Source organism: Hoplias malabaricus, chromosome 12 (assembly GCF_029633855.1).
Source record: "Hoplias malabaricus isolate fHopMal1 chromosome 12, fHopMal1.hap1, whole genome shotgun sequence".
NCBI lineage: Eukaryota > Metazoa > Chordata > Actinopteri > Characiformes > Erythrinidae > Hoplias > Hoplias malabaricus.
The window spans coordinates 14,792,477-14,805,343 of NC_089811.1; the positions used below are offsets into that span (position 1 = coordinate 14,792,477).

Here is a 12,867-nt window from a genome sequence, read left to right on the forward strand (position 1 = left end):
CTATCAGTTTACAATGGCCGTGTCCTCAGAGGGAGCAGGATTATTCCATGGTCGATGAGGAGTGAAATTCTCCAGAAAATCCATGAAGGGCACCAGGGTCTAGTGAAATGTCGAGACAGAGCAAACTCATCATTGTGGTGGCCCAGACTCAGTAAAGAAATAAGCAAGCTTTAAACATCATGTCAGGTTTGCTGTGAACAGAAAAGAACACAACAAAAGGAACCTCTCATCTCTACAACACTTCCTGACAACACCAACTTCTACAACACAACCAATACCTGGTAATCTCAGACTGTTATTCCAGATTTCTTGAAATACTACACCTACCCTCAACAACAAGTGTACAAATAAACTGAAAACAGTTTTTGCCAGATTTGGCATTCCAGATGTCCACTCCATGCTCATCCACTGGTTTCAGTCCAGCTGAGTTGCTGATGGGGAGAAAAATTATAACTACATTCCCTACTTTGGAGAAGAAACCCAGTAGAACTGCAGTGAAAGAAAAGGACAGTAAGGAGAAGGCTACACAGGCACACTAATGTAAACTGGACCAGGAAAGGTCATGGTCTTTACTAGCAGTGGTCTCAAGCGAGAGCACAACCCCAAGATCGTTTGTCATCAGAACAGAGCATGGAACAGAACTTTGGCGGAATCGCGTCCTCTTCTGTTAGGACCAGTTTTTCAAACTACCCAAGTAGCATCTGACCAGAACACAGGGACGGCTTTTGGGTAGGAAAAAAAATGGGGAGAAAAGTATTGTCATTAATTTTGATTTGCAACCATGTAATTGTGAATTGTGACTGTGATAATACAGTACCACATTAGAGTATGTGAGACACTAGAATATGCTGATCCATTTCAATGTGAGCATGATATACAGTAATGAAGGACTGCAGAATGATACAGGGGAGATAGGAAAATAATTGGAGTAATTAGTAGTGTGTATGTTGTTGCATGGCTGAAGTTGCTTCATATAAAAGGTTCAGCAGAGCAGAGTAAAATTCATTCCTTTACATCTTTGGCTGAACAGCCACTGTGTTTCATTCAGCTAATGAGAGGAACCCTCCTTGTCTCTCACATCTACTGCCAATGTACGGAACCCCTGCATAGCAATGCGATGATTTTCTCTCCAGACTCAATGCCCCGGAGGATTCCTCATCTACCACCATTCCACTTTTCCTGATTGTCTTATTGTCTTATTGCTGTCTCACAAGTTGGTTCCTTAGAGGGCTGGTTTTGAAACTAATATTTTTACCTAAGCTGCATTAGAAAATGGCTTGGAATCTGTAATGATTATGCACATTACCAAGTTCAAGTTCAAGAAGTTTATTGTCATTTCAGCAGTATACAGTGTTTACAGTACACAGTGAAATGAAATAGCATTCCTCCAGGACCAAGGTGCTACATAAGACAATACACAACATTAAAGTGCAACTAGTGCAAAGCTAGTGCAAACATAAAACAGTGAACACACATTAAAGTGCAAAAGACATAGAACATAAAACAATACACAACATTAAAGTGCAACTAGTGCAACGCTGGTGCAACATAAAACAGTGCATACACATTAAAGTGCAAAAGATATGGCTAAGAAAATACACAACAACCAGGGCAATAATTCACCTAAAATGCTTGCAAAGATGATCCCATTATGAAAATACTGGACTAACTCGGCCAAATTAGTCCCAACCACTCCTTTGCAGCCATGCCATACCCAGCCTCTATCTTTGCACCTCTCAGCTCATCCCAACACCTCTGCTGCTGCGCTTCTCCCACTCTCCAGCTTCTAGCTCATGCTCTCTCTTTTCAGGAGGTGCTGTGGACCATCGTCCCAACCCTTCCCTCCTGCTGCTGTGCTGCTCACACTCTCCAGCTTTCAAGCTCATGCTCTCATTTCAGGTGTTGTCGTGGACCTTCATCCCACCTCCCCCACCACCCAATCTTTTTGCTGCTGAGCTACTCCCATTTTCTGACTTTCCAGCTTCTTTTCAGGTGCTGCCGTCAGCCTTTGTCCTAGTTAGACCTGTCACGATTATTACATAATCGCGATTATTTGAGCTAACCGCGATGATTTGCGCTGCCCATGATCATATTGAATTTTATTTCAATCCCAACCAACAGAATATCAATTACGTGCATTTCTAAACAAATGGCGCTATTAAAAGGTGGCTGTAAAAAGTGCCAATAAAACAAACCTGAGAAATCATCTGCAGATCCACCACCGGCTATCTTAGGCTACGTTCACACAGCAGGTAAAAGCATACCAAATCTGATTTTGTGACCAAATCAGATTTTTTAAACTAAGCCGCACACACAAAAAATGATGTTTCAGGCAGTGACTAGAAGGACATGTCCGTCTGTTTCATACAAAACACTTTCGTTTTTTAAATGAAGGAATGGGACCGGCCTGGTGTTTCACTGCAGCGCTGAGTCACAAAACCTCCCTTTTCTTTATTCCAAATGAGTTCTATGTTAAAAACAGAGTATTAATTAAAGACTCTATTGAATATTAAAATGTGAACTGATTTGTCTTTCACTCCAAGTACAAATTTCCTGTGTCTCTCACGAACACAAGTCTCACAAGAGAAGACGACAAGCACATGTCTTTGATTGTCATGAATTCTAATTACAAAAGTGCCAGCTGCAAGGTCGGGGCCGTCTGGGTCGGTTCCCCAATCTTCCTTGGTCTCTAGAGAAACCACACAGGTGACTTAAGAAAAGGAGTCTGCTTTAAGATGAAGGAGATGTTAATTTGAGATTTCATCGTGAGACCACTACATAGCCTCCCCTGTGGATCTTACTTCCTGCCTCTCCACTCGCAGCTACACTGCTCCCGGCCCTATCTTTGCAGCTCACATTTCTCCTACCACAGAATTTTGGTCCAATCTCTCTCCTTTCTGGCTACGTCGCTCCCAACCACTATATTTACAGCCCTCAGGTACTGCTGTGGACCTCCTGTGCTGCTGTCCTCTTCTCCTTCTAACTTTCTAACTTTCCAGTGTCACTGAGAACATTCGTCCATATCGCTCCTCTAGCGGCCGCACCCTGCCTCCTATGACACACAATCTCCTCCAGCTGCTATGGGCCTTCAACTTGACCTCTCCCATTGCAGCCACACTGCCCCCAGCCCCCTGCCCGTCTCCAGGCACCTGACGCCACTTCTTTCCTGGATGTCTTCCTCTAATTTGTTTCACCCTTTCACATGCTACCTCTCATCTGGCACCTGCTTTTCGCCATTAAGGCATCTCTGCCGTCCTTGAGTCAACTTTATACCCTGCCACCATGCTTGATCTCCTCAGCACCATATGGAGTCTATCTCTTTCAGAGTTTGCTACCATGTGACGAGCTGCCTTCTTTCTGTCTTGCAATGTTGACCGTCAGTTCCCCTATTGGGGCTTCTTCTTTTGCCTCACCTGTCATCTCTCTACAACACCGTTCCATTTTTTACTTCCTGTTTGTTCCCCCTATGCCAGTGGAATGGCACCGTCATGGCATACATGCCAAGTAAGGACATTTCAGTTAAATCCTTCCCCTCTGTAGTATTCAACAACTTTCATGGCAGCTGCTAACCCACTTCCTGCTGGCCCAATGATCTTGGCCGTCTTAAGATCAACTGATGATTCTATCATGTTGCGCAACTACTACCCCTGATTGCTGTGCCATTTTGAGGACTCAAATTACCAATCATGTCATCCCCCTTCACTCTAAAAATCTCTGTCATCGTCATAATCAACATGGTTTCTCTAGAGATTGAGCAATCAATTTACTTAACCTAATGCTATTCCTCTACAGTCTCACACAGCGCTCAGTTGTGCACTAGTTTATTAAAGGCAGTTAATTTGTGGACCAACTAACCCCTTTTCACTCACGATCCAGGACACCAACCAAACCCTCGACCAAACTACCTCTTGACCTGACCATTCTGTGGCAGTGAATAACTAACATTCCTAATTCCTAATTATATACAGGTGCTGGTCATTAAATTAGAATATCATGAAAATTTTAATGGAATTACTGAAATAAATCAACTTTTTCATGATATTCTAATTTTATGACCAGCACTTGTACATTTAAACTAATGCCTTCTCAGTATGTGTGGTGCTTGTATAAGGTAATATGTAATGACAGTAAATACCAAATACAAATAGTAAACAATAACTAAGAGTCAAGGATGAGTAGTGCATAAAATATGTTAGGATTCTACAAAATCTAAAAACTACACCTCAGTTCTGCAAGACAAACAAGCAAAAACTGCCTGAAGATTAGTTTTTAATGGATGGAATATTTAAGATTATGTATAACTGTTGCATCTTATCTAAGAAAAATATTGAAGAATGTTTTGAAGTTATTAGCACAGGAATAATAATAGGATAATAGTAGTAATAGTAGTAGTAGTAGTAATGAAACACAAATCTTATTGTAGATTTAGTTTTGTCTCATCAGAATTTTTGCTTTTTTTTTTAAATACATTTATATTGTTATGTTATTTTCATTAAAATATGAGAAGGACAGACCCTTGATAATTTTGAGTTTATGACAAGTCACTCAGGATTTAACATCTGCAATATATCTATAATTTGCATACATAATGTGTGAAAATATGAATACTGACCAGCGTGTAATGTAAAGTCCTGAGTCACTGAGAGTCAGAGGCAGGATGTACAGGTTAGGCCCATGATGATGGACTCGATTACTCTCATTTGCTGTAATTTCCTGGAGTCCATCACTGCTGTTTTTGAACCAGGATATTAGCAGGTGATCAGTTTCAAGACTGCAGTCAATATTTGGACATGGCCAGTGCAGACCTTCTCCTTGAATCACTTTAATTTGTTCTCCATTCTGATGTCTGTCACACTGCACTGGAAAGAAGAACGCTAGTGTTAACCCTGACAATTTTTATTGTACATGATGTACTATGATTTTAAAAAGCCATTTTCTAGGGGCATCCCTGGTTGGTACTGTACATCCAACATTTCTTCTGTAATCAGTATGAATATGAAAGAAATGTCTATCTGTTTAATATCACATTCTTGGAGCTATTGCAATGTTGATGCAGCAAATCAAATGTGTGAAACACATAAAGCATGTCACTTGTAATAATTCCACTGAAAAAAAATTATTTGTTAATTAATTTAGTTTTGCTCATTAAGAAGTTGAAATTTTGTATAAATTTCAAAGTTTAAAATGAATACAATGGAGTCTGCAAGCAAAAGACATGTACTTATGTGTCAGATTTCGGGAACCATATATAATTTTAAATGGATAAATTTTGAGAACAAGTCGTTTTAAATGGCATAGGATATATGTAATGTGCAATCCAAATATTGAGGACTTTAAAAGGGCACACACCCTGTAATTAGCACCAGTTCATCACTGCACTCACACACACTTTTGAGCAATTTCCAGTAGCCAAGCCATGAACTGTGGAAGGACACCAGTGCATCCAGAGGAAACCTACACAAGACACTTGGAGAACACACTTCCACACAGTGACCTGTGGCCAGGATCAAGCACAGGACCTCATGGAGCTGTGTGGCAGCAACATTTGCTGTGCTTCTTGGGGAAAACACTGTAGTTCATGTTCTCCAGTAACTGTGGTGATGTTATAAAATGTCCATTAATCTGATGCCTAGTGGCCTGTATGTATTAGACTTAACGTGGATGTTGGAATTTCAACTGGAACGGCCCTATAATTTGGACACAATAGTGACGACCTATCTTCAGCTTTCGGTCAAAGGCCACCAGATTCTGATTCAAAATGTCCTGATATTTCACAGAGTTCATGATCCCATGTATCCTTACAAGGTTCCCAGGCCCTTGGAGGAGAAACAGGCCCACAGCATCACCGATCCTCCCCCAAACCTAACAGTGGGCATGAAGTGTTTTTCTGCATACTCATCCTTGGTGTTATGCCAGACCCACTTAGAGTGTTTGTTGCCAAATTGCTCTATCTTGGTCTCATCTGACCAAAGCACATGGTCCCAGTTAAAATCCCAGTACCGCTTGGCAAACTCCACTCGTTTATGCTTATGAGTACTGATAACTCAGAAAAGGCTTTCACTGTGCATGCCCCCAACAGCTTGTTGGTATGTAGATAGCGCTTGATGGTTGTTTGGGAGCCCTCATAACCCCAAGATGCTACCATTTGATCCAATTCTCTCACAGTGAGCTTTGGAGAACTTTTTATTTCTCTTACCATCCTTCTCACTGTGCGTGGTGCAAGATACACTTTGGTCCTCATCCAGGCTTGTTTGTCACAGTGCCAGATGTTTTGAACTTTTTGATGGTTGCTCTGACTGTAGATAAATGCATCTGCAGGTGAGTGGCTATGTTCTTGTAGCCATTGACTGATTTATGAAGGTCGACACACATCTGCCTTACTTGAATAGTGTGTTCTCTTGTCTTTCCCATGTTTAAGAATGAGTAAGAGAAGTAGGCCTCTGTGTAATGCCATATTCATACCCCAGGGAAACAGGAAGTGATGAATTACTAATTAAAGGTTTCTAGATACAGTGATCCACTTTATACACTACAGTAGAAATGACATAAATGGTTCAAATGCATTTATTTCCAAGAAAATGTTAAGGTGCCAATAATTGTGGAACAGGTCGTTTTTATGGAAAATAATTTTCATTTCTTTGTCACGACTTTTTCTTTTTTTTCCCCACTTGAGTTCAAGGTTGCCTTTTTCTGCATTTTTTTTCAGAGTGAGATTATGCTTCTGCAATAAAAAAATTATTTATTTTAAGGCTTTAACACATTTTAACTAGGGGTGCCAATAATTATGGAGGGCACTATATAATGAAAACTTAGGGCATAGGGTTTTCTGAATATTTAACTGGAACACGGTCAGTTTGGGTGTGAAGTCATTCCCAGCTCTGACAGTTGACTTAACATGGCCACCTGTAGTTTGGAAACCAATCCATGGAGCATAATCTGGCTAATCCGGGGATGATAAATATTTTGAGTCTTCATCTCTTGTGAGTTGCAGTTAATTAAAAAAATGCAAATACAATAAATGTTTAAAATAATATATTGATTATATAAATTAATACATAATTAAGTAATGTTGCTAGATTTTGAGGGGTAAGCTTTAAAATGCAGGATGTTTTTTTTTTTTCATAACGTCATATTATTTAATAATGTAAAAGTCACTTTATATCTCACCTGTGGTGTCAGTGTATGAAGAGGTTATAACATTTTGAGACAGGAAACCAACTGTGATCAACCATAGCCTTATCATCTGTAAAATACAAACGAAAAAAGATGTGAAGAATGTGCTGGGATAGATATCCTTATCAAGAAACAGTACAACAATTAAAAAAAACAGTATATTTTGAAGTCCTCTGCCAAGAAGAAATGCTGAACAAGCATTGTGGCATTAGGTCCAGTTTTATTAACCCAGAATGTATTGTTTACAATATAGGCCTTATTCAAGGTTTGAACTGAAATTAAATACAAAGGGATTCCCCCCATAAAATTAGTTAAAATTAAATTCATGGTCTTTCTTTATATGCATTCATGGGTTTATATTCACACAGTTTTTTTTTTTTTTGTATTTTATTATTTTATTATTTTTACACTCCTATTCAAAGTTAGACAAGAAGTTTGTAGACACCTGTTAAATCAGTGAATTCATCTAATTTAAGATGCACCCATTCTGAACACAGACATTCAGTTGGGCATATACAGCTTGCATCTCCATAAAAAAGTGTAGACAAGCACAATAATGATGTAAATCTCTAGCACAGAAACTTTGTTTCTTGGACCGTGCACAGTTGTGAGTGTGTGATGTCATGCCGATGGACTATTGCCCTGTCTTGTATGTTCCTGGCGTACATCCAGTAAATCTGGGTAGTCTTCGGATACACTTTGACCATGATCAGGATTAAGTGGACACAGAAGAATAATAAATGTATGACTGCTGAATGAGTAGGTGTCCACAAACTTTTTGATCTAATGCCTTTCAAAGCAGGATTTTTTAAAATATTTATTATATATTTATATTTATAAAGTTTAATCTGAAATCATTTTAATTTAGTTTGGTTTAAAAATAAGAAAAACTTGGTTAAAAAAACAAAACGAAACAAAAAAAAGCTCAAGAGGATGCTTTATAAATTGCAAGAGGCAATAAATGGCAGTGCATAACAGCAATAAACAGGGACATTTTCTTAGAAATACTAAAATATCCTTAATCCTTATGGATCTAATTAAGACACACATCATAAAAAAAGAAACTCAAGTCTTAATTGCAATGTGTGGCAAAAACATCCTTATTTCCAAAAAAGTTGGGATGCAGAATAAGATTTTGACTGTGAAAGTTTGTCTTTTGAAAAAGGTTGACCCATTTTGAATTTAATGCCAGCAACACTTTTTTGTTTGGAACAGGGTCAGAGTTTACCATAGTGTTACACCACCATTTCTATTAGCAACACTTTGTAAGTGTTTGGGAACTGAGGGAACCAGTCATTTCCTGTAGTAAAATGAAATGTTAATAAAACTAAAACATGCTGCTTAATTAACAAAACAATACTAAACAGTTAGCATTCTCCTCAAAGTGTTCTGAGGTTTTGGAAAGGAAGTGTGTGCTTTCACAGAGGAAGTGTGTGCTTGTTTCAACATCCAAACATAGCAGCATGGTGTAACTGGGGGAAAAATAATGCTAAAATACAAAACTTGTTTTTCTCAAGTTTAATGAGGCTGGGACATATTTTATTGACTGCTTGAAAATGTGAAGAGGAATATAATGATAATAATAATAATAATAATAATAAAATTAATAAAAATCCTTAAAACTGTTTACTGTACCTTTAAACGGTTAGTAAAGAGCATACATTTACATACTTATACATATTTTATACTTTATGATTTTCAACATGTTAGATTCTGCAAAAAATATTGTTATTGTGTTTGTTCCTTTTAAAGGAAACTTATTTTATCTCTGAAAATCAAACAAAACAAGTCATTTAACTGTGAGTTTTTCAAAATTTCCATGACCTTTAATCAAAATTTCAGGCAAAACAAGATGTCTCATCAGTACTTATGGGCTCTATGCCACACGTTTTATGGCTTATATAATTGTAAAAAAAAAAAAAAAAACTGAAGTTAGAGATGCTTGCACTTGGCACATGAGCCTAAGCTTTAGTGGGATAAAGAGGTGTAAAATACCCACATTTGGGAGTTGTTTAGCTGAGGAACAGCATTGTTTAAAGTAATTCAGGACCATACAGTACTTCTGTCATGAATTGGACTAGTGTTTGACTGACTCAGAACTAGACATCCAGCATAAGTACCTGACCTCACTAATGTTTTGTGGCTTAATGCCATCATCACAAAAATGTTCCAATCTCAAGGCCAACTCAGAACAGTGGTATTGTATTGTGCTGATATTTATTTAGAATTTCTCTCTGTAGGGTGTTCAGCTTAGATTTGAAAAGAATTCACTTCAGATCCAGGACAAAGAAAAGTGTACAGACATATAAGCTTTAGATATCCATCTGTGGGCTGGAGCTGTGTAGTATTAAAACAATAGTTTCATTATTGATAATCATAGGAAAATCCATTAACATCTTGTCACTCACTGAACAAAACATTGTATCTCCAAAAGGGTATCTTACAGGAGAAGATAAAATTATTTTTCATATTTTAATGGATATAAATTGAAGAACAATTTATTGAAATAACCTGAACATTTTATATTGATCCATTGAAACAAAATGTTGACATATGCCTACAATGTCAAAAAAATGGGGGAAAAGCAATATATATATATATATATATATATATATATATATAGATAGATAGATAGATATAGATAGATAGATAAAAGATTTTGTCTTTTAACGAACTTCCACTCTTTGGATGCCATTGTGCAGACACAGACTTGCTGTCCTCTGTTTTGTCTCTTCAAAAAACTGTTGGATGTTGTCAGATGTTTTAACTGACTATTTGAAAGACACCATTTAATATGTGATGCTGTAGATTTGGCTTTGAGTTAGATAATATTGACACAAACAAATATTTACTAACAAAGACATTTGACCTTTGATACAGTTTAGTATTCTGGGACAAGAACATTGCATAGGGATGGAAGTGGATGAGTGAGATACAGACATTTGATCATTTATTTAAGAGACATCGATTGCTATTTAGAAATGTGATAATTTTAATGCTACCTAGCACTGTCAAGTTATAAACTTGTCTTCTGTTGATCTCCTTAGAGAGTTAGGAAAGAGGATTAGGAAAAAATATTAATTGCCTTGTATACTGCAGTGATATTAGCAATGCTATTTTATTTTTTTATTTGTTTTAGATTCATGGTGACGATTGTTTTACAGAACTGCAAGCACTTAGGAACATTCACTCATACTGTTTTCTTTTGTTAAGATTATAAATAAATTAAGAATTAGGTTCTATATTAGTGAGGTTTTGCATGTTTTGTTGGTTAATGCCAGTCTTGCTGCTATTCATTTGTCAGCTGAATTTTTTTTATTTTATTTTATTTGTATGTGTTATATGGGCTCCAGTCCCACCACCTTCTGCCCTTGAACCTTGAAGAAAATGTCTTGATTAAAATGGTTGAATTGGTCACTGTCTGTGAGGAGTGTGGTGTGTTTTCCCTGTGTCTGCGTGGGTTTCCTCCGGGTGACAGTCTGTAAGGAGTGTGGTGTGTTCTCCCTGTGTCTGCGTGGGTTTCCTTTGTGTGACTGTCTGTGAGGAGTGTGCTGTGTTCTCCCTGTGTCTGTGTGGGTTTCCTTCGGGTGACTGTGTGTGAGGAGTTTGGTGTGGTCTCTCTGTGTCTGCATGGGTTTCCTTCGGGTGCTCCGGTTTCCTCCTACAGTCCAAAAACACATGTCGATAGGTTGATTAGCGACTCAAAAAAGTGTCTGTTGGTGTGAATATGTGTGTCATCCTGTGAAGGACTGGAGCCCCGTCCAGGGTGTGTTCCTGCCTTGCACCCAATGATTCCAGTTAAGCTCTGGACTCATTGCCACCCTGAACTGGATAAGGGGTTACAGACAATGAATAAATGAATGTAGATTAATTCTACAGTTGATCCAAATGATCAGAGATATTATTGAATGAACCATAAAATACTTGTTTCTAGACTTTCCCATGGCATTGTGATTATTTTTGTTTTGTGATATGATACGGACGATTATTTATTTGGTAACATTTATCAAATGAAAATTAGCATAATTTACACCATAATTATTAGTAATATAATTTGACATAAACTAAAATATCAAATAGAATATAATAAAATCTATTAAATTCCTAAAAACACTGACAAGCTTTACTTAATATATTGATGAGTGTCTATGAAATATTTTATTTAAAAAAAATAAATATAAAGTAAATTTTACTTAACATTTTCAAATGTTACATTTGATGTAGATTTTACTTAACATTTGCAAGTTAATTTGATATTACAACAGTATTAAATTTAAAGTTACAGACTTTCACTGTGCTTTTCCAGCAGATTTGTTTAAAAAGGTGATTTTCCTGTATTTCAAAGTTATATTGTCTTTTTACAGGAAAAAACAGAAAAACATCACACTTTTTACTGTTAATGTCTGTAAAAAATTTCTTTTTTACAGTGTGATTTCCATTTACTATCATTACAGCAAATAACATTTGAATTCATGTATATATATATATATATATATATATATATATATATATATATATATATTGCCGTTTTCACTTATACAATATTTTTTAATGTGGTTTGCTTACCGTTTTTGTTCCTCTGTAACAGTGAAGGCTTTGCTGCTCAGAAAACTCAGAAATTAATACAATTTCTCTCCCCACTATCTCTCTCTCTCTCTCTCTCTCTCTCACACACACACACACACACACACACACACACAGATAAATATGTGCTCTGATATAGATAAAAGGACCTCACACACACACACATACATATACAGAGTGCTCATTGGATTACTATCTTTATAAGGTTAAACACAGAGATATTATATTATGTTATATTAAGTCATCTCAGGATCATTTTGTCTCTACAGAAACACACTGTATACATACATACATATAAAAACAATACTTGATGAACTCACATGGCAGGTGTCAGATATTCTCCACTTAATGACTATAAACATTCTGACTGATGCTCTTCAAGAAAATTTCCCAAGCAGTGACTCTCTTTCTCTTTGTGTGTGTGTGTGTCTGTGTGTGTGAGGGTTGATAAAGAAAAAAATGCTTATCTTTAAACCCACACTGTTTTCATCACCATGGTTCATGGGAAAGAACCCCATTTATTTGCAGGTCAGGAATAAAATCTGTAGATATCATAGCCCTTGCTATATATAAAAAAGTGCTGCTTACATAAAACATATTTTATTTCTTTACATTGTTATGTTTTTGTTATTTAATGATTATGCTTGTAAATTACATCGTACATTTCTATTTATTTAATTTTAAACACAATCATATGGTTACTCATGATTATTTATCTAATTTAATTAAACAATATCCTTATTCTTTCCTTCATACATTCATGTTCTGTAAATACTTAATTCTGTACTATTTCAGATGGAAAATCTACCTGACCGCATTTAAGTTTGGACTATGAACCCTAGGACACTGGAGACACTGGATTAGAAACAATAGCAGCATGGTAAGGATATTGCAACCACAAAACCATAAAAGGCATTAATATTTACAGTATGATAATAACAAGAGTTTAATTAGAAAAAAAATCCCCGTAAATATAACATTTCTGAACTTCTGGAATAGAAAGTAACTGCAGCCTGCTGTATGAGAGTCTTTTTGTCCCATTTGGGCAGAAAGCCTTCGAAAAGCTGTTTAAAGACACAATGTGGTGTACAAATGTATGTTTGTAACCTT

At 36.7% G+C, this 12,867-nt stretch overlaps 1 protein-coding gene across 1 annotated transcript in view; it reads right to left on the reverse strand.

Annotated features, from left to right (window-relative positions):
* Window positions 1-12,867, reverse strand: part of il1rl1 (interleukin 1 receptor-like 1) — a 41,681-nt gene that overhangs the window by 26,030 nt on the left and 2,784 nt on the right. The window contains exons 2-3 of the mRNA XM_066686951.1: window positions 7,168-7,243; window positions 4,613-4,859 (exon numbers count right to left, since the gene is read on the reverse strand). Of these exons, the coding sequence (XP_066543048.1) occupies window positions 4,613-4,859; window positions 7,168-7,243 (323 nt within the window). The remainder of the gene's footprint in view (window positions 1-4,612; window positions 4,860-7,167; window positions 7,244-12,867) is intronic.